The 19490-nt window shown below is 37.4% G+C and overlaps 1 protein-coding gene and 1 pseudogene across 6 annotated transcripts in view; one reads left to right on the forward strand and one right to left on the reverse strand.

Annotated features, from left to right (window-relative positions):
• The window catches only part of SLC4A4 (solute carrier family 4 member 4), a 321040-nt gene extending 303268 nt beyond the window's left edge, over positions 1-17772 (forward strand). For 5 of the 6 annotated variants that reach the window (XM_053655652.1, XM_053655653.1, XM_037148608.2 and 2 more), the window contains 6 exons: positions 8131-8199; positions 10561-10734; positions 13165-13326; positions 14715-14811; positions 16708-16787; positions 17489-17578. In XM_053655652.1, the coding sequence (XP_053511627.1) occupies positions 8131-8199; positions 10561-10734; positions 13165-13326; positions 14715-14811; positions 16708-16751 (546 nt within the window). In that variant the 3' untranslated portion in view covers positions 16752-16787; positions 17489-17578. Of the gene's footprint in view, positions 1-8130; positions 8200-10560; positions 10735-13164; positions 13327-14714; positions 14812-16707; positions 16788-17488 lie in introns of all 6 variants that reach the window. The other variant, XM_037148610.2, reaches the window with a different exon arrangement.
• On the reverse strand, positions 3904-6345 carry LOC119051705 (metaxin-3-like; annotated as a pseudogene).
• Positions 17773-19490: the final 1718 nt, after the last annotated feature.

Raw genomic sequence — 19490 nt, forward strand, 5'->3', positions numbered from 1 at the left:
TCCCGTAATAGGAAGCAGTATAGGTAGTTGTTCCCTGTGCCTCCTCATGCAGGCTTACTTTGACCATGAAGTTGATGATGTCCGTTCTGATCTCTCCACCAAAATCTCTCTTTTTACGTGGAAGAATATAAGGAATAAGAGTGTACTAGCTTTAAGTTCATGAGGAAGCTTCCCCTTCACCTTAGCCAGCTGTGTCTTCTGAGCCTCATCTCACCACTAATTCGATGCCAGACTGTTGAGAAGCAGGCATAACTCGCTTTCCAGGCTGGTTAAACAGTTTGGGTCTGCGTGTCTGTAGCGGAAATACTGCCTGTTAAGCTAGTGCTCTGTATGGGAGACTTGGGGAGACCAAAGAGCACTGAGAAGATGAAAGTAGTTCCTTGGGCTTACTATGTTAACCCTTCTGATAAGCCTAAGGGAATAAAGATTATTTGAAGTTCCCTGCTACTTCTCTTGCCATTGCTTGAATTAGTTTATCTGTAACAGGCAGAGCAGCTAAAATTTACCTTTCAGATTTGTTTAGTGTTCTGAAATGTGGAGGGCAGCGTTTAACTTGTATTCGGCAAACAGTGGTTGACCTCATACAGTATGCCACACACTCTGCCCATTAGTGTGGAAAGGGAGATTGATGACAGTGATGACGACAATGATGGATGACAATGATTGTAATAGTAGCTCTGTTTATTGACCTTGGCATTGGGTTAAGGGCTGTGCAAGGCTGTGTGTGTGTGTGTGTGTGTGTGTGTGTGTGTGTGTGCATGCAAGGCTTTTTAAATTTTAGTTCTCCAATAACACAAAACTATATTAATAGTTATATTCATTTTACAGATAAGAAGAGTTATTAGTAGCTTCAAAGCCAAGATTTGAACTTAGGCAATTCTGTCTCCAAAGGCTGATTTCATAATCATCAGAGTGTACTGCCTTTTAAAATAAAACAATACTTGCTGTCATAGGATTCATTCACTTTCGTTTCCCATGAGATGATCTTTCCTAGCCTCTTTGATCCATTTTCCAAATCTCTGATGTAGAGAAAAAGATGATATTGTCATCAACTCATCATAGCTCACTCCACAGTTTCTTTAGTGACTAGGGACCAGATTGTAAGTCAGCAACTTTCTTTCTTTTTTTTTTTTAAGTCAAAATGCTTTGGACTTAATGTAAAATTTCCAACCCTCTAGTACCCCCAAAATAATACAAACATGCCTAAGTTCAAATTTGTTTTGCTTGTCAATGCCAGCCCTCATAGGGAGGTTGGGAAAGCACTGTGAGGAAGCAACTGTCCTCACCACTCTTGACAGTTTTTTTAGTGTTACGAGGACCATCAGATTTATGGATGACCGATGACAGTTGATGGGAGATCTTTATCGTGTGGGAATTACCTGACCAGTGTTCTAGTATTATATCACAAACAAATAAGAACACAAACGTAGTCCCTTTTATATCATCCTCCAGCACCACCTCTAAAAGAAAGTGGGTTACAGCATTTTAAGACTATGGACCATTTATCTCAACAAGCTCATCCTTTATACAAAGCACATCCTGACAGGCTGATCAGAAGCTCTCTCTCCAGTCCAGAAATTGCTTCTTTCCAAGAACTCCCAAGAGCAGCGCATCTCTGGAGTGGTTTGTGCTCAGTTATAGCTTCCCAGCATCTCATTGGCTTATACCCAAAACACTTAACATGTAAATATTCACCTATCTGAATCACATTGTGCATCTTAGGAAAAGTATTCAGGAAGCATCATGGCCTATGTAGTATAAGGCTAAAGGTGGTTCATAGCAGTAATGACCAAAAGAAAATATTAAATCATATTTACAGTATTCTCTGCTAAAAAAGGACAAATATCTGTTGTTCTAAAATGATCCTTAAATTTTCAACACATGAAACATCATAGTATGCTTATTGGCTGAAGTCTGTGTGTTGTAAGAACTCAGTCTCCCACATTCTTGTAAAAACTGAAACACATTTCCTTTTTCAGAGACATTTGTAGTTTTACTGACAGAAACATGTACATAACCCAGTGTTATCTTTTGTCTTTGCCAATGGAGAAACTTGGAATCAAATTTATCAATCAATTTTATAATCTGTTAGGGTTGGTATAGCTCTTTCTCCCACAAATTTTTTATTTTTCCAAAACTAATTTCAACTGTCCTGTTCTAAGTGTGTTTGAAAACTGTAAGCCACTTCAAATGTGTTTTGGAAGTTTTAATATGAATCATAACTGCAAATGACTAACCCCGACTGAATCATAAACAGATGTCTGATTAATATGCCAATCAGCCACCTCCAATATACATCAGTCCTAGAGGACAATAAAACCCTCTGGTCATGAGTTTCAATACGGAGTATTCATTCATATTTCAGATTGCTGGAAAATAATAGAAGATTAATGCATAATGCATGCACACACACTCTCTCCCACCTGTTTGCAAAAGTTGTATGAAATTCATTAGTTACTTTCCTTAAATGCATCCAAACAGATGAACAAGATTTTGAAAACCACCTTGTCTCTCACTCTCAAGAAGAAATATTTACAAGGACTTAGAGTCTCTGGTATAAATAACTCCCAAATATGGAACAAACTGAGAGGATGCAGGTCAAACACAGCTGAGCTCCACTCAGCTCAAATCAGACAAGTCTTGACTGCTGTTTTCTTAAATAGGAGTTTCTGTGAGACGTGATAAGATTGACTGAGCACCCTAGTAATCTCTTAAGCCACTAATCAAAAACATGGTCCTCTAATTTAAAGCCCCCAGAAGTGGTTTTAGGGTAACAGAAGCACCTCAGCCACTGAAATAAGATTCTGTTAGAAGTAAAATGACTTGCACAGCAAACCCTTTAACAGTTCAGCAGCCAATAAAGAGAAAATATTCTTCAAAATCTACCACTCTTCCTGATTATTCCATTGGCTCCTTCAACTGTAGTTAAACTACACAAAAATAATTAGTTGTCATAAAACTTTTGACTACATGGTATACTTCTTATGAAAGAACACTGGTCTGAGCCAAGCATGATGAACTTGAACTGGCACACAGTAGATCCTTCTATCACTCTGATGGGGGTTCCTTTTGAGTAGTTATGGGCTGACATAATGATAAGGAGCAATACATTCGGTTCTCCTGAAATCAGTCTAAGAAAGCGATGACCAGAGTTGAAGATAGACTACAGATACGTGGGTCTAATGCTGGCACATCCACCCAATAAACTCAAAGAGCCCTTACTAACCTAGGCTGAACACATCTGCAAATACTAACGTAACATTGAAGTGCGTACAGTCAGGTAAGTGTCAGATATCACCACCTTTACTATTTATACATTGTACTCACCCCCCTAAAGGTTAGTTTTCTGAGAGCATGATTAAAAAGCACATTCCTCATTGGTTTTTACTGTAAAATACAGGCTTTTCTGCGGAAGTAAATAGAATATTAGGATAATGTATTTTTTTTTAATGTCTAAATTAGTCATCAAATTTCTAAACACCAGAAAAGGGCCCCAGCCAGAGCCACATATTAGATATATTCATACTGGTCTAAGAAAACTAAATAAAGAAACTAGCTTGAATAAATTAAGAGTGCACGTTCAGAACAGAATTATAGCTTTTGGCCAGCAACATGTGAAGCAAAGGCAAAAGTCTGTCAAGATTAAGGCAGGTATATATATTACAATGTGTTTGCTTTTTTCCCAAGTTCATTTAGTATTTATTTTGATGGCATTTGAAGTGTATTGCCAAGCTACAACACAACTTTTCTAATTAAAAAAAAACAGATGTCATAGAAAGTTTCTCTCACTTTAGAGTCATCCTCATACCAATTAATGGCATTTTCTCTTTGTCTTCACACACTTCAGTATAAAAGATTACTGCCATAGTTATATGATTTTTCGGACACAAAACACAATGTCTGTCAGGGTGACAGCCATTGTAAGGAATTGCTTTCTTCTTCTGCTGGAGTCAATTTAAGTGTTGTCAGTTTCCAAGGAGAAAGCTCAGGGCTTTGGCGAAAATTGTCATCCATCTTTTCTGTCATGTTGGATTCCTCATTTACAAGTAGTGTGAGTTTCTGCAGATTTGCATCTACTGTGTCTTGTCCAGCAGGAGTGATGCCTCCAGTCTAATGCAGTCAGTTTTCAAATAGTGGAATCATGGCAGTGTACCTCACCCAAATTTGTCTGCTACTGACTTCTGTTCACACAGGAACATGCTCCAAGACAAAGGCTAAAATAACGGTTTAGGATGTCATCCCAAAATCAGTGCAGATTGGAGAGCTCTTTCACATGTTCTTGTAACTGACCCTTGTAACTGACCCTTAGGGGAGCATACTTTATAAAGAGGTTCAAGTAAAGCAAACATAGGCATGCAAGATGGAAGGTGTATCTCCAAAAAAAAAGAAACCAACCCCAACTGAAATGTTCCCAGTCTGTTTTGACAGAGGATTTGGGTGTCCTTGGCATCTCTGGATACTTGTGCTTCCACTTTGGGGAGAGGGGAGAGGGTACAAGGGAGGCTCTGCTCTGGTCAGGAGAATCCTGGTCAGTACTCCCTTAGACATTCTTCTAGGAAGGATCAGACTCAAGGGAAAGGAAATTTGTGAAGCAAATGATGGCTTTGTCACAATCAGTAATGATCACTGTCCACCCAAAATGTGAGAAGCACTGCAGGAAGACACTTCTCTTCAAGGAGAGCCATGTAAGCCTGTGTATCTGCCCCTTGCTTTGCTGAAAGTTCATAATCAGCATTATATTTCTGTTTTCTTAAAAAGTTTAGTATTTTCACTGGTTGAGAAACAATGTTGTCTTCAACTGTCGAAATTGGTACATCTTCTCTTGTTCCTCTCCATGTGTTATCTATGACACTGACTTTCAATATTAACACCTGGAGTATTATCAGTGAGAAAATTTTGCATAAGCTATTATTACCAAGGACTTACTGTGTACTGATGGGAAAGTCAGCGCCTTTCTTACTAGGCCAGATTTTTAAGGCTTAAGGGCATTAGGATATTATTTTAATAACATGCTCTTAAAGCCAGCTGTTATAGTTGAAAGAGCAATATTATAGAGCTTACACAAAACCAAGGCTCAAGTCTGATCTTTGCAGCCATCCTTCTGGGCTATACTCCTGTTCCGTGCCCCTCCCCATACACCCCCGCTCCCACCACGGAGAGGCCAAAGAGAATTGCACTTTGCAGTTGCAGGTTTTTGAGTTGCCAGTGAAGGTCCTGATGATAATGACATCAATGCCATATTTATCATTTATTGAGGGTTATCTGCCAGGCCCTGAACTAGATGTTTTGTGCTATCTAATCTTTAGTATAACCACTTACACAGATGAGAATACTGAGAGTAAGAGAAGTTGATGATTTTCTCCACGTTCCACAACAGGCAGAGTGAGAATTGGAACCCATGTCTGATTTCACTACCCATGCTCTTAATTGGGAGTTAATTCAGTGCTTGTTTCACACACACATACACACACGCACGCACCCTCCCCCCCACCTCTGTTATTCTTCTGGGAGGTCTCACTCCTGTACTGAAGTCTGTGCTGTGAATGATTGTAACCTTTCTTATTATACTTCACCTTACTGCATTTTTTCTTATGGAAATAATCTAACATTATCAGAAAACCAAAGGAAGGGATAAAAGAAAAAGAGTGGAATGATAATCCCAAGAATTTGAAAATTTCACTGACATAGTCTGAATATGACCTAGTCTGAATATAATCATCTTTATTGATTTCAGTTTCATTATTTGCTTGTAGAATCAACCACTGATTTTTTCATTTTTATGTTTATTAAATGCATTATATTTATTTATAATTATATTTTTAGTTTCCTGGATATAATTGATTATATAATTTTCTTTGCATAATTTTATCATTTTGCAATATACACCTATTATACCTTGTGTTTTAATTTCTCCTGTCTTGCTTTGTAGAAATGTCTACCTGCTATGTATTACTACATATTTTATGTTATTTTAACTTAAAATGGAATCCTATCTTTTAAAAACACATCCTTCTTTCCTTCCTTTGGGAAATTTCTATTGCGATGAATGATTGTATTGTGATGAATTTTTAAAGACTGACCTTCTGATAAGACTCATGAACCAAATCCAATAAAAAATGTCCTCTAACCCAGGAATTCCGTTAAATTTCACCAAACTGGGAGATTTTTATTGAGGTACTGCATTTTTGCAAAGAAAATGGTAAATTTCACTAGGCATTGGTATCACGGTGAGGTTGGCTAAAAATCTAATTAACAGCCTTCCTGTATGTACTGTTTCCTTTTCAACAAGGGATGATTTTGAAAAATACCTTCATACCTAAAGCTATTTTCCTGCCTATACGCCATGCCATTCTGTTACTGATGCCTTCTGATTTTATTTTGTAACAGAGTCAGTAATATCTTGTCATCAAAAGTTCAGAAACAACAGACCTAAGCAACAAGGCACAGCTTGCCTTCAGACTGCATCGGCACTGCAGTTGAGATAATATTAGCTACGCATAGGTGAGGGGTGGCCCTAGGCCAGGATCACCTTCGTGATTATTTTCTTTCAAGCCAGGAAAACACTTTACAGACAAAAAGTAACTCCTGTAGAGTTCTAACCAGTTTCTCATGATCTGTACTTCTCTGTTCCCCCTTCTACCTTTCTTTTCTTCCTGAGATATTAGAAATAAAATGACAAGAAGGAAATCATTCTATATTAAGGAAGAATGGAAGTCCCCTTGCCTAAAGAAGATATTTTTTTAAAAAATTAAGAAATGTGTCAAAGCTAGAGAATGGTGACATTGTTAGTTTCATTTTTATTTTTTGCTAAAATTGCACAGTGATGGTAAGGAATGGAAACATGCACATTCCAAAAGCAGTAAAGGCACAGGTCAGATCTCTAGCGGTTTGAGATCTGAGTCCACCTCTTCGTGGTGACTGTTGGGTATCACAGTGCACATGGCTTCCCCACCACTCACACTGTCCCTCAGGGTCAAGAATTTTCCTTTGAGCTGAAGGTCAAATTACCTGTATTGAAATTAACAATTCCTACAACTAACCAGTAACATTTGGAGACAGTTGTGACATTTTGGAATTTACTATTTCTCCAATAGTGGTCCAAGGATCTCAGATACAGAGCTGTTTTAGGTAATCACAAAGAAAGGCTGATGGAAGTTGTGCTTCATTTAACACATGCAATAGTTCTTTAAAAATTACTCCTAAGTCATACTGTTTTCTGGCCTACAATAGCCTCCTTTATGTAGTTTAAGTCTAGTTGGACTTAACTGATTGTGGTTTTAGTACTTTGAAACCTCCTGAAATTACTTGAGCTCCTTTGCAAAAGAAGCTTGAGAACCATTTGTAGTCCAGCTAGGAGACTTCTCAGAAAGAGTCGTCCTTGACTTGCTTCGATTCTACAGTACTAAGGCCATTTCAAAGGTCCAGGAGTAACAAAACTTAGGAACATCACAGTGAATTTCCCATTGTTAAAACACTATTTATTAATGTAAAAAAGACTCCTGCTAATTAAAACATGAAACGTGTCAATTCATTTCTAAAGCTGTTTATGAATCCCTGTGTGTAATTGCTTCCAGATGCTTGATGCTCCTCTCAAGCAGTGTTCTCATTAGTTAGTTCTCAATATTCCTGGGAGGAAGAAAGGGGACAGTCGTTTGATGTTTTCTTAATGGAGAGAAGCACTCAGACACCAAGCTGATAGATCAGTTGGTGAAAATTATTGAGGAAAAAAATCAACAGACTGCTGGGAAAAGAGCTTGGTCTCTGGAGTGAGGCGACCTCCCCCTCTTTCTGTGTCTCAGAGTCCAGGCAAGCGTCTGGTGTGCACAGCCATTCCTTTTCACCAGAAAGGGAAACAAACATTTCTCCCTGTTTAAAAAGGTTTACTAAGGTCATGTATGATCATTGTAAAACAAATTCAGTTGGGCATCAAATGGAAATTGAAAGTCTCCTTCACCTTCCACTTATTTCTAGTACAAAGGGCTTAGAAGTTTATCAATGATTAGTAAAGCACACTGCATTATTATGTCCTATCTTTTAGTTTCATATTTAGCTTTTATTCAAACTACCCCTCCCTATTATTGTGTTTACTGTTATTGTTTTTGACCTGTCTCCATTGCTTTTCCTTCCCAGTTTATCCCCATGCCTGTACTCTATGGCGTGTTCCTGTATATGGGGGTGGCATCCCTCAATGGTGTCCAGGTAGGTTTTTTACAGCAATCTAAGGATCGTTGTATTTCCCACTAGTAAGGCTAGTCCAGTAAGAGATTTTGAAGGAAAGTGTTAATTACTTGTCAAGTTTTAAAAGTGCATTTATTTTCCACTTTATCTTTTTATGAATTTTATGAATTCATTAATAAATTTAGCTTGTGTTAACTAATGTTATCATACTTACCTGTTCTTAAAATAGGCTCTTAAAGGTCATTTGACCAGGAAAGTAAGACAGATATGATCCATCTTCCTTTCTTTCTTCCTCCCTCTCTTCCTTCCTTTTCTTCTTTATTTTTGTCTCAGAAAGGAAAGCAGCCCTTTCATTGTGCTCTTTGAGATACTGTTTACCCACCTGCCTTGACCCTACACTAAGAGCAGGCTATTCTTATTTGATGTACTTTTCACATGACTGAACTCGATGATCAAAAGTTTTGAACCAATAAAAAAAAAAAAAGTGTGGTTAATGTGTGACTTCTGTTGAAATTTTCAGCTATTCACAACTTTGGTAAAAACTGGCCCCTTTTATAAAAATCAATGGGGAAAACTTTGTAAGGGACTTTGGCTTCCAATTGAGTTTTAATTTAATTGGCATGAGGAAACTGGAAGTGCTTCTGCTGCTTTCTGGCACCTTGTTAATTGTAGCCTGATTTAGCACTTCGCAATGTTTTAATGGGAAAAGACTGCATGTTCCGCGAACATCCTAAGAATTTATTTAAACCCCTCCATAATAGTTCTTACTTTCATTTATTGAATTTAGATTAATTTGGTTTTAGAGTCAGATGGAGCTGGGCAAGTGGCCAGACTCCCCAAAAGAGAAAAGGCCACTTTATTTTTCCTTATTTAGGCCTGTTGGGTAGAGTTCCTCATCATTTGGGTATTTGTTACAAAATACAAGGTGGTTCTTCATGGATTGGACTAGGTGAATATGAATGTGGGTTTATTTGTGCCCAGAAAACTTTTGGAAAGATAAGTGTATAAAAATATCTCATTTGTACCTGGTATTGTAAATATTCTTTATTATTCTGAGTGGAAGAATATGAAATTAATATTACCTTCAGAGTAATAGTCCTTAATTTTGGGGGGCTTTAATATGCCCATCTAGGTAAGAAGTTTGACTTTATGCATTCTAGGTTCTTATTTGCTGGTTAGAGTTTAGTTCGTGTTTATTCAGTAGAAGAGAAAAGTCAATTTCATAAAGATGGGAAGAATCCTTTGCTGAAGGGGAAGTTAGTAGATTTTTAAAATTCTGTGGTGCTGTTGAATCTATTGCCTTTTCTGTTTTCCTTACTTTTCTCTTGATTCTTCCTCTTTTAGAACTTTGGCAGGATTTGATTTGGCAAGAAATTTTGTAACCAAGTCTTTGTAAGCAGCAAGGCCTCCAACCCATTAAAAATAGCCATGGAGGAAGAAAGAAAACACTTTAGCTAGGAAATCACTTCAGAAATTATTATCCGTGGTAGTCTACTTTTACACATCTCCTTTCTCTCCAGAAATAGAGCAGAGGTATTACTTCAGAGTTCTTATTACATAATTTAATTCAGCAGTTATGTACTGAGCCTCTTTCATCTGAAAGATCCTATGATAGGTACCAAAATATCGTCCTTAACATCATCCATAATATAAGCTCAGTAGTAATTCTTTGAAGCACACCACCCGGCACATAGGTGCTCAGCAGTCATTTTAATACCTCTTCATACATGACAGTGTGAGGGCCTCTCTAGGACTCGAATATCTAGTTGTTGACACTCTGAAACTCAATATTCATCTGACTATTCTCTTAAAAAATGGTAATGCATTGCTGAATGTATTAGTTACGTTATGCCGTAGATAATGTGGAATTTATGAAAATACCAGTGCATTCCCATTTTCAAGTTACCTACTTCTTTACATCCTTGAAACATCCCTGACATGTAAATGATGCATAGCCGCATCTCCTCCTCTTGCAGGTAAGACAACAAAGCTAGAGTAAGATACATGAGTTAGGTGTCTTACTTCATCGTATCATTATTTTAAAAGCTACAAGATCATTTCTCCCAAGACTCAGATAGTATGAGTAGAAAGCAGGAGATGAGCATCTAGAATTTATATCTTATTTGTGACTTTATTCTTGGTGGCCACTTTGTCTCATATATCTGCATAACATTGCTGCAAAGTAATAAAAGTGAGAAGTCATACAGTGTCTAACTGTGATAGACTAAATTTCTACACTCCATGAACACTGTTCTCTGAAAAAGACACTGCTCGCCCAAATTGCAGAAATAACTCACTAGCGGATTGTTAGGCATAATGGAAGTGACTTTGTGTATCCTCTCGAAGTAATGCACTTGTACTCTCTTCCCGTCTCCTCCCCAGTTCATGGATCGTCTGAAGCTGCTTCTGATGCCTCTGAAGCATCAGCCCGACTTTATCTACCTGCGCCACGTCCCTCTGCGCAGAGTCCACCTGTTCACTTTCCTGCAGGTGCTGTGTCTAGCCCTGCTCTGGATTCTCAAGTCAACTGTGGCTGCTATCATTTTTCCAGTCATGGTAGGGACTCCTTTCATTGAATGTACCCAAAAGGTCATACCTGTGTCATGCGGTTATTGTAATATGGAAGACAGTTGTCTTTTATGTGTGGTTCCAAGTTTTTCCAGCTTTGACCGAATCACTTTGATTTGCCCAATTGTAACGGAAGGCTCCTATGTGTGGGATGTCTACACTGGACCACAGAGTCAGACTCAGCTGAGTTTAGATACCAGTCCTGGTTTCTGCTGGTACTGAACCTCTCTGAGCTGTCATTAACTTATCACTAAAATGGGGAATGCATCGTTACTGTTATTCTGAGCATTAGTAATGAATATCAAATATACAATATAATACCTGGCACATAGCAGACACCAGTACACATTAATTATGTTTAAAATACTGTTGTACAACAGAATCAGTCTAACGAAGTATGGCACATTTCAGTCCAAATAACAGTAACAAATTGGGCAACCTAGGAAAGTTAAAATCAGAAGGGGTGGAGTAAGTTTAGTTTTTGAACTTCTTGCTGGTGTGTGTCATGCTAAGTTTAAGTCTGGGCTCTTTATCCTTGCTATGAAATGATGAGAAACACGGTAAAATAACCGACATTGCCCTCTGAATCACAAGTGAAAGAAAGAAAAAAAGAACATGCTAGCTCTGCACTTGGTTTCAGGGTTGAATTTTATGCTTTCCCATAGCTTTCCCTTCCTTGCAAGAACAGACACACGCAAACCCTTGAAACACGTCACAAGGCCAGCCTCGTGTCTGCTCTGTCACCCTATGGCTTTGTAAACAGAATTTTCATACATAAACCATATTTGATTTTTTAATAAAAATTCTCTTAGCCAGATTCTTATTTTGTTTTAGGGGTACTTGTGGTTTATAATTGTTTTTTTCTCCAGGGAAGCAGGAAAAATGGTATAAAGTACTAGTGATATTTGTAGAATCAGATATATTTTCTCCATGATTCCTTATATCTTTTTTCTTTCTTTTTTGTTTTTATTTTATTTTTAAAAAATTATTTCAGTTATAGTTTACATTCAATATTGTATATTAGTTTCAGGTGTACAGTATAGTGTTTAGACAATCATATACTTTATGAAATATTCCCTCTGATATCTCTTGTACCCACCTGGCATCATGCATAGTTATTACAGTATCACTGATTACATTTCCTATGCTGTGTTTTACATCCCCACGACTATTCTGTAACTCCCAATCTGTGCTTCCTAATCCCTTCACCTTTTTACCCAGTGCCCCAACCCCTCTCTTAAACTCTAGTAACTTACTGGAAAACACACCGAGTGTGAGAAATGACTCCCATTTGCCTATTGGTATAGTCAACCTATTCATTAGTTTTGCTAAAGCTAGGAGAAAACAGTTAGACGGGTAAATTTGAAATATATCCAGCAAATCACTTATTACTTGTGCTAAATAATAATAAAAAGTTTTACCTTTATGAAGCATTTTTTATCTTTTGAGGGCTTTGATCACAAAACAATCATGTAATGTCAGTAGGTCAGATGTTATTGATTTCTCTAGGAAATGAAGAAACTGATATCTGGAGAGGACACAGATAAAGACCACTGTTTATTGGAAGCAGAGTCGTGACCCTTGTTTTCTAGTGCACACAAGTTTTACTGTTGAGCAAGGACATCTTTAAAGTACCTGCAGAAGTTGATCTTCAAGAGCTACTTAGAGAATCAAAGATAGGGACTTTAAGAGTACTGATCTTAGTGGCAGACAGCTGGGCCCCTTCATACTCTTCCGTATTCCGGCTTAGTGATCTTAGAGGACATACTTATGTCTCTAAGCTTCAGTTTCCTCAGCTGTGAAATGGAGATCTTGGTGTCTACTCTTTGGGTCTCTTGTGGGAATAAATAAGAAAATACTGCCTAAGACTTTTAGTACAGCATCTAAAACATGGTAAGTATTCAGTTAATGGTAGTTTTTGAAATTACCCAGTAGCTTAAATGGTCTATGCATACTCCACTATTGCCTCATTATTAATACTTTGAAGATGCTTTGGTGTACTGTATGTTGCACAGATTTTCCTGATTTTTCAAAACCTTGTACAGTGTTTTAATTTTGCATAATTACAAATCAAATGCAGGCTATTTGTTCCTTTAACTTTTTAGTTATTGAAAAGCAGACATGGAAGAAAATAGTTTAAAAAGTAATTCTTTCACATTGAAGTTCTAAGTGAATTTGACTACACATTTTGGTGAACAAAACAAAGTGAGTTTCAATTAAAACTTTTATGAGCCAATTTTCTCCCTGAAGAAAATGTTTATGGTCCACTTAATATAAGCCCATGTCAGCAAGCTCAGTTCCGTCATCCTCCAGCCTTATGCAGAATAGGTTTCAACTGCCTTTGACAGGATTGTATTTATATCATGATGACTTCATCTGACTTGGTTTCTTTCATATTTTTCATATTTGTTCTTCCAGATCTTGGCACTTGTAGCTGTCAGAAAAGGCATGGACTACCTCTTCTCCCAGCATGACCTCAGCTTCCTTGATGATGTCATTCCAGAAAAGGACAAGAAAAAGAAGGAAGATGAAAAGAAAAAGAAAAAGAAGAAAGGGAGTCTGGACAGTGACAATGACGATGTGAGGCACTTTCCAAAATTCCAAAGTAAAGCTCATTAAAGAAACAAACGTGAAACATCAAGTTTTTTGACCCCTCTTGTGAGAGGTGTGGCTGAGTTCCAAGAATGCTTGCCCGGCCATGTTACATGCTAGTCTTCACCTTCCTTTGCCCTTAATTTTCTCTCTTTAGGTTTTTTTTTTTTTGGTATTTTATGAAACATTTTTTTAACCATTGATACACTGAAAATGTTAACATGACTTCTGAAACCCAACAAAAAAAGCCCATCACATCTAAAGAATTCCAATCTCTGATCTCATAGCTAAAATTGTTTGCTTAATAATTCTATAAAATGTAGTTGATTTGCTATTGATACTCCAGGGTTTAAATGTGAGATAATTCAGTTTTAAGTATTGTTAAGGCTAACGTGTACAAATGCAGGTGACCTCACCTCCTGTGATCTATGTTTGAGTAGGCTCTCAACCAAAGTTCTCTGGTATTGTACTTACCTTTGCACTGGGGCTTTGACACGATTTTGGATCACTTCTCTGTAACCCTTCAATAACACAAGGGAATTGGAGTTTAGTGTCTTTTTACAAAATTGTAGTAGTCCATCTCAGAGTCTAGATGATCCTCCTGCAATTGGGTGATTAAGTTGAAAAATAAAATGCCCATTTTTTTTTCTTTAGGAGACCATTTCACAGAAATAGAAGTACTCCAATAGGAGTCTGTAATTAGTGCTAGGAAAAAGGTGAGGTTTGTTTAAAACACACACACACACACACACACACACACACACACACACACAGAGCTTATCCCAGTAGCCTTTCAAAAGGACTGTCAAAATGACATTTTTTATGTAAAGATTTGTTCTGGATTTTTTTACACAGTGCAGTATCCCCATTCCCACCCTAAAGTGGGAGTGTGGTTAATTTTTGGTGTGTTTTTTATAATTGATCATTCTGACTAATCACCCATACTTATCCTTCCTTGCCATAACTGCTATTTATAGTATATATCTTTGTTCCTATTTTACAGATAAGGAAATTTACACTGAGAAATATTAAGTCATTTTTCTAAGTGTACATAATACAACAAATCCATAAATATTTGCTGATTGGGAATCCAGCTATGAAAAGCTTTCCAGTTGGTCCAATTTGTATTGATTCCCATTTGGTGCAGTTTGAGTTTTAATTGACTCAGTCCCATCAACTCCAAAGGAAGGAAAACAAATGAGACATAGAATGATAGTGTAGAATTTGAAGAGCTAGCAAAGTGGGAATGATTAGATCTAAAGCTTTTCTCCTTAGTACAATGTAAATGATAACAGGATTGGCTTAATCAATTCTGGAAGGTAAAGAGGACTGTATGGTTACACCTTTCTTAAAACTGTTATAAATTTCTTTCACAGTCTGACTGCCCATACTCAGAAAAAGTTCCAAGTATAAAAATTCCAATGGACATCATGGAACAACAACCTTTCCTAAGTGATAGCAAACCTTCCGACAGTGAGTAGAACTAACCTCTTGCTTGCCTGCCTTAATATGATTTGCACTTGCAGAGAAAAAAAAAAAAACTTTAGAGCTATCATTTGCATTAACTTTTCTCTGTGAAGATTTATACCTAATTATTTTTACATCCTCCAAGCTTCCCTTTTCTTCCTTTTACCCATACCCCTTTAAGTTTTTTGCTTAGTAGTTTTTTTCTCTGACCCAAGTTATCACCAGTTTCCTTCAGTTGCTAAACTCATAACCCTATTTTCATTGATTTTTCTTTTTTCGGCTGATATTTAGAATCCCAGCTTACAGTACTACCTCACTGTCTGTTACTGTTTGTCTTCCTTAGGATTCAACCAGTTACCAGATCAGCTCAAAAGGGAAATTGCAATATGGTCTCTCAATGATCACTGAATCAATTGTTAATATCGAGAATTTGGAATAATTTGTTATTTTAAATTTAATTGGCAATCATAAAATATCAACAGGACTTTTTAGGTATAAATGATAAGATTTGTGCATTTTCTTCCTACTTTCCTCATTCCCCCTCTGCTATTTCAAAATCAGCATTGTAACTGCACTGTTCCACCCCCTCAACCCGAGGTAAGAGCTTGATGGCTGAGGTATAATGACTTCTGATATGTCACCATTTCTTCTGTAATTAATAAGCCCCCTTAAAAAGAGGAAAACATCCATAGAAACATTAGTGAGTATATCTCAAGCTTTTCCAATAGCAAGGAGCAATTGCCTCCAAACTAACGTCCACGCAGGGTTCTCATTTGAAGAAAATGTCTTGTTTTAGATCCAGATGCACTTCAAAGTCTACTGCTCTGCTGCAGGAAAAAAAGCACTTGAGACATTAGCACTGCTCTTTGACAGTGCCACTTCAACTTCCATAATAGCTAACCAGGAAAAGTTTGAAATGAATAACCATTTATGAAAATACGTATTTGTTATTTACCGCTGTGTAACAAATTACTACACAATTTAGCAGCTGAAAACAACAAACACGTATCTTCTAATGCAGTTCCTGATATTCTGAAATGTAAGAGTGGCTGATTTGGGTGGTTCTGGGTCTGGGTCTCTCATGAGATTGCAGTCAAGCTCTCAGCTGGGGCTGAGTCTAGAGACTTGACTGGAACCTGCTTCCAAACTCACTCACAAGGCAGTTGGCAGGAAGTTTCAGTTCCTTGGCCTGTGGGCATCTTCATAGGGCTGCCCAGGCATGACAAGGCTTCCATCAGAGCCAGTGAACACAGAGTGTGAAACAAAGACAGAAACCACCATCTCTTATAACTGAATCTCAGCAGTAGTACTGAGTAGTAATAGTACTAAGTAGTACATCATCCATTCTGTGGGTCACGGAAACCAACTCTGGTACAACGTAGGGAGTCATTATACAAGGATGCAAATACCAGTGGGCGGGGAGCCTGGGGACCATCTTGGAATCTAGCCATCGCGTTAAATTTAAAGAATTAAAACACTCCCACCTTCAGGGCCCAATCTGCATGTAACCTATAGTTTGTAACTGAGCCTAGTTTCTTCTCAGTTCTATCAGTGGGGTTTAGTTAAGTCTTCCTTTTTTAATTCAAGTTCCTCCAACTGTGTTCTGGCTTTATTTCTCATCTCTAAACACGATTCACCTCCTACCCCTTCACTGAAGAGAACAGCAGTGGTTCTTCCTGGAACACGCAGAGGAGAGGAAACAGAGATGTGGGCGTCGGCGCACTGCTTGGATTCCAGCCTTCACACAGTGTTTGTGGAACTTCCCTCAACTTGCCTTTCTCACTCTTCCCAACTGTGAAAGATGCGTCAACTCTTGTGGAGGCTTTCATTTTCACTCTAGTTTTTCATATAACCAAAGACTACTCTTTATGGTTACCAAAGACTTTTTTTTTTTTGTTCCAGGAGAAAGATCACCAACATTCCTTGAACGCCACACATCATGCTGATAAAATTCCTTTTCTTCAGTCACTCGGTATGCCAAGGTAAAGAGCAGCCCAGTGTTTTTACTTACATTGTTCTGTGGGGCGATTGCCCCACAGAAACGGAGTCAATGGCGGGTTACTGGCAGAACACCTTGTTCTCCTTCCTCTCTACAATTTATCTTAAATAAATTACCCAATCATCAAACCTTGCCCCAGTTTTCATTGGTAGAAAGTTGTCTGAGAGACATACCCTACTTACTCTCAGAAATACTGAAACCTTTCAATATCATTTAGATAAAGCCTAGCATCGATGTCAGCTCTTAGTATTTCCATCTTATTTCCAATTTAAGGGGTAGCCGCCTTTCCTGGAAGCTCTTCTCCAGGAGTTTCCTTCCTTCTTCACATGGCTCTAGAGAGTTCAGATCCTACACTCGATTATCAAAAAAGTATAATCCCAGAATACTTTCTTCATGTAACTCTTTTTGTCCATTAATTTGACAGTATCACCCACCTCGCATTCCACCTTCTTGGTTTTTTTATTTTTTAAATCTAGGTATGAGAGCTTATAACTTTTTTACTTGAATATCTTGACTCTATTGCTACCTTCATCCCATTTAAAATGTTTGTCTTTAATTCAGAAAGAGGGGATACGTATTTCAAGAGAAGAAAGGCACGTTTGGCCTCCGTACAATGCTTTGGACAGATGATGAAGGAACTCTGATTTACTTACTGTTTCCTTTCTTTTTTTTTTTTTTCTCTAGTCCTTCTAGAACTCCAGGAAAAGCTGTGCCTCAAATCAGAATAGAACTTGAGCCTGAAGACAATGATTATTTCTGGAGGAACAAGGGAACAGAAACTACATTGTAACCTGTTTGTCTTTCTTCAGACTAACAACTGTTATTGTTCCTGTTCTTGTTTTTGGTCTGATTGTTTATTTTTTAATGTTTCATTTCTGTTTTTGGCCATTGGCCGAATAACACAATGCTCTCTCTGCTTCTCTCTTGCAAAGGTAAAATTAAGACAACAGTGCACCTTTCCTTAAAAACAACATCTGAAGAGTCCCCTTGTTCTCATACGTTCAGATGTGTCCTCTGACAACCAAATTCCTCTGTCACGCAAGACATGTGCAGACCCTCCTTTTGCTTTTTAAGCAGAGGGCAGAAGTATTAAGGATTTTATAACACCTTTTATTCAAGTATTGAAGGAACTTACCACTTTAGCTTTGGAGCTGTGCTTATTGGCTTGTCACTCTGTCTAGTAAAACAAACCTTGACCTTCAGACAGAGTTTCTTCGTGCTTATAGAGCTCTCCAGAACTGGCAAAGTGCTGCTATTCTAACTTGCTCTTGCTTATGAACCCTAATCCTAGAGTTATCAAAAGAAGAGAAACTATCGGTACTTTATTTCCTGTAGAGAAACTATTGCCGTCATTGTAGCAAGTACTGGAATGTCCCTTTTTCCTATGCAACTTTTTTTAACCCTTTAATGAACTTATCTGTTGAGTACATTTGAAGACTATTTTTCTTCCAAGATTTTGTTGTTTAAATTATGGGGCCTAACCTGCAACTTATTTTTTGTCAATTTTTTAAACTTTTTTTTAATTACTGTAAAGAAAAATGAATTTTTTCCTGCAGCAGGAAACATAGTTTGAGTAGTTCTACCTCTTATTTGTAGCTGCCAGGCTTTCTGTAAAAATTGTATTGTATATAATGTGATTTTTACACACGTAAACACAAATACACAATCTTTAGGGTAAGCCAGAGGGCTAGATCAGATGAAAAACACTGCGTTTCTAAGCATCCATTTTTCTTTTTCTTTAAAGGAAATTTATCTGTTCTATGAAGGAGACTGGGGAAGAAGGGAGAAACTCATACGTAATGGAAATAACTAATGTTTTGATAATAGTAGTATCCAGGCATAGATGCTAATTGTATTACCAAGTCAATGTCCCATGCAGTATTGTTAGATATATTTTTTCATTTTGAAATATTTGTGTGTTTGTGTACATACTCTGTGTGTGGCTGGTGCACACATGTGCAAAGTTAGGGACAGAATGATGGTGAGCAAAGGGCAAAGTTACGCAGCCTCTTGTGTCAGTTTTCATAAAACCCAAACCACATATGAAAAATCCATCAGAGGCCCAAGAGACTTACCAGTGTGCAAATGAGGGTGAATATATTTTACTATCCAGATATCAGTAGCCATCAGTATAAATAGCCCATATTTATAATATAAAATCCACAGAAGTATCAGTAGGCCATTTTCACATCTACAAAGTGTTTAGAGGACTACAGATGGATCTGCAAAGGTATATGTGTATACATTTTAGTAAGACTCACACATTCGTTAGGATAGAAAGGCAATTATTCCTTGTGATTGGGAGGTTTAGAACATGTATGTGTTAGTAATTAATAATTTGAAAATTAGAAAAAAGAAAATCGTAACTAAATTACGTTATTTAAATATAACGTTTTAATAGGTTGAAATATGTATTATGAATCTGCATTAAAAACATTTAAATGTTGGAGTCAGTTTTGGATTTACACCATATTCCGTGGTATGTCCTAACTAAAACAGATGTTGGGGGGGGCACAAAACAGGACGGAGCCACCTGTCTTGGTTTCATCACATATATATGTTGACTCCTACTAATTCTTAATTAAGTTGTAATTCTGCCCTCTTAAAATTTTGATTATAAAAAATTCATTCTGGACTAGCTGTTACTTTTATAGTATCTGATAATCTGAAGACTTTCTATTATACA

Source organism: Artibeus jamaicensis, unplaced genomic scaffold, assembly GCF_021234435.1.
Source record: "Artibeus jamaicensis isolate MK-2021 breed Jamaican fruit bat unplaced genomic scaffold, CSHL_Jam_final scaffold_1031, whole genome shotgun sequence".
NCBI classification, from domain to species: Eukaryota; Metazoa; Chordata; class Mammalia; order Chiroptera; family Phyllostomidae; genus Artibeus; species Artibeus jamaicensis.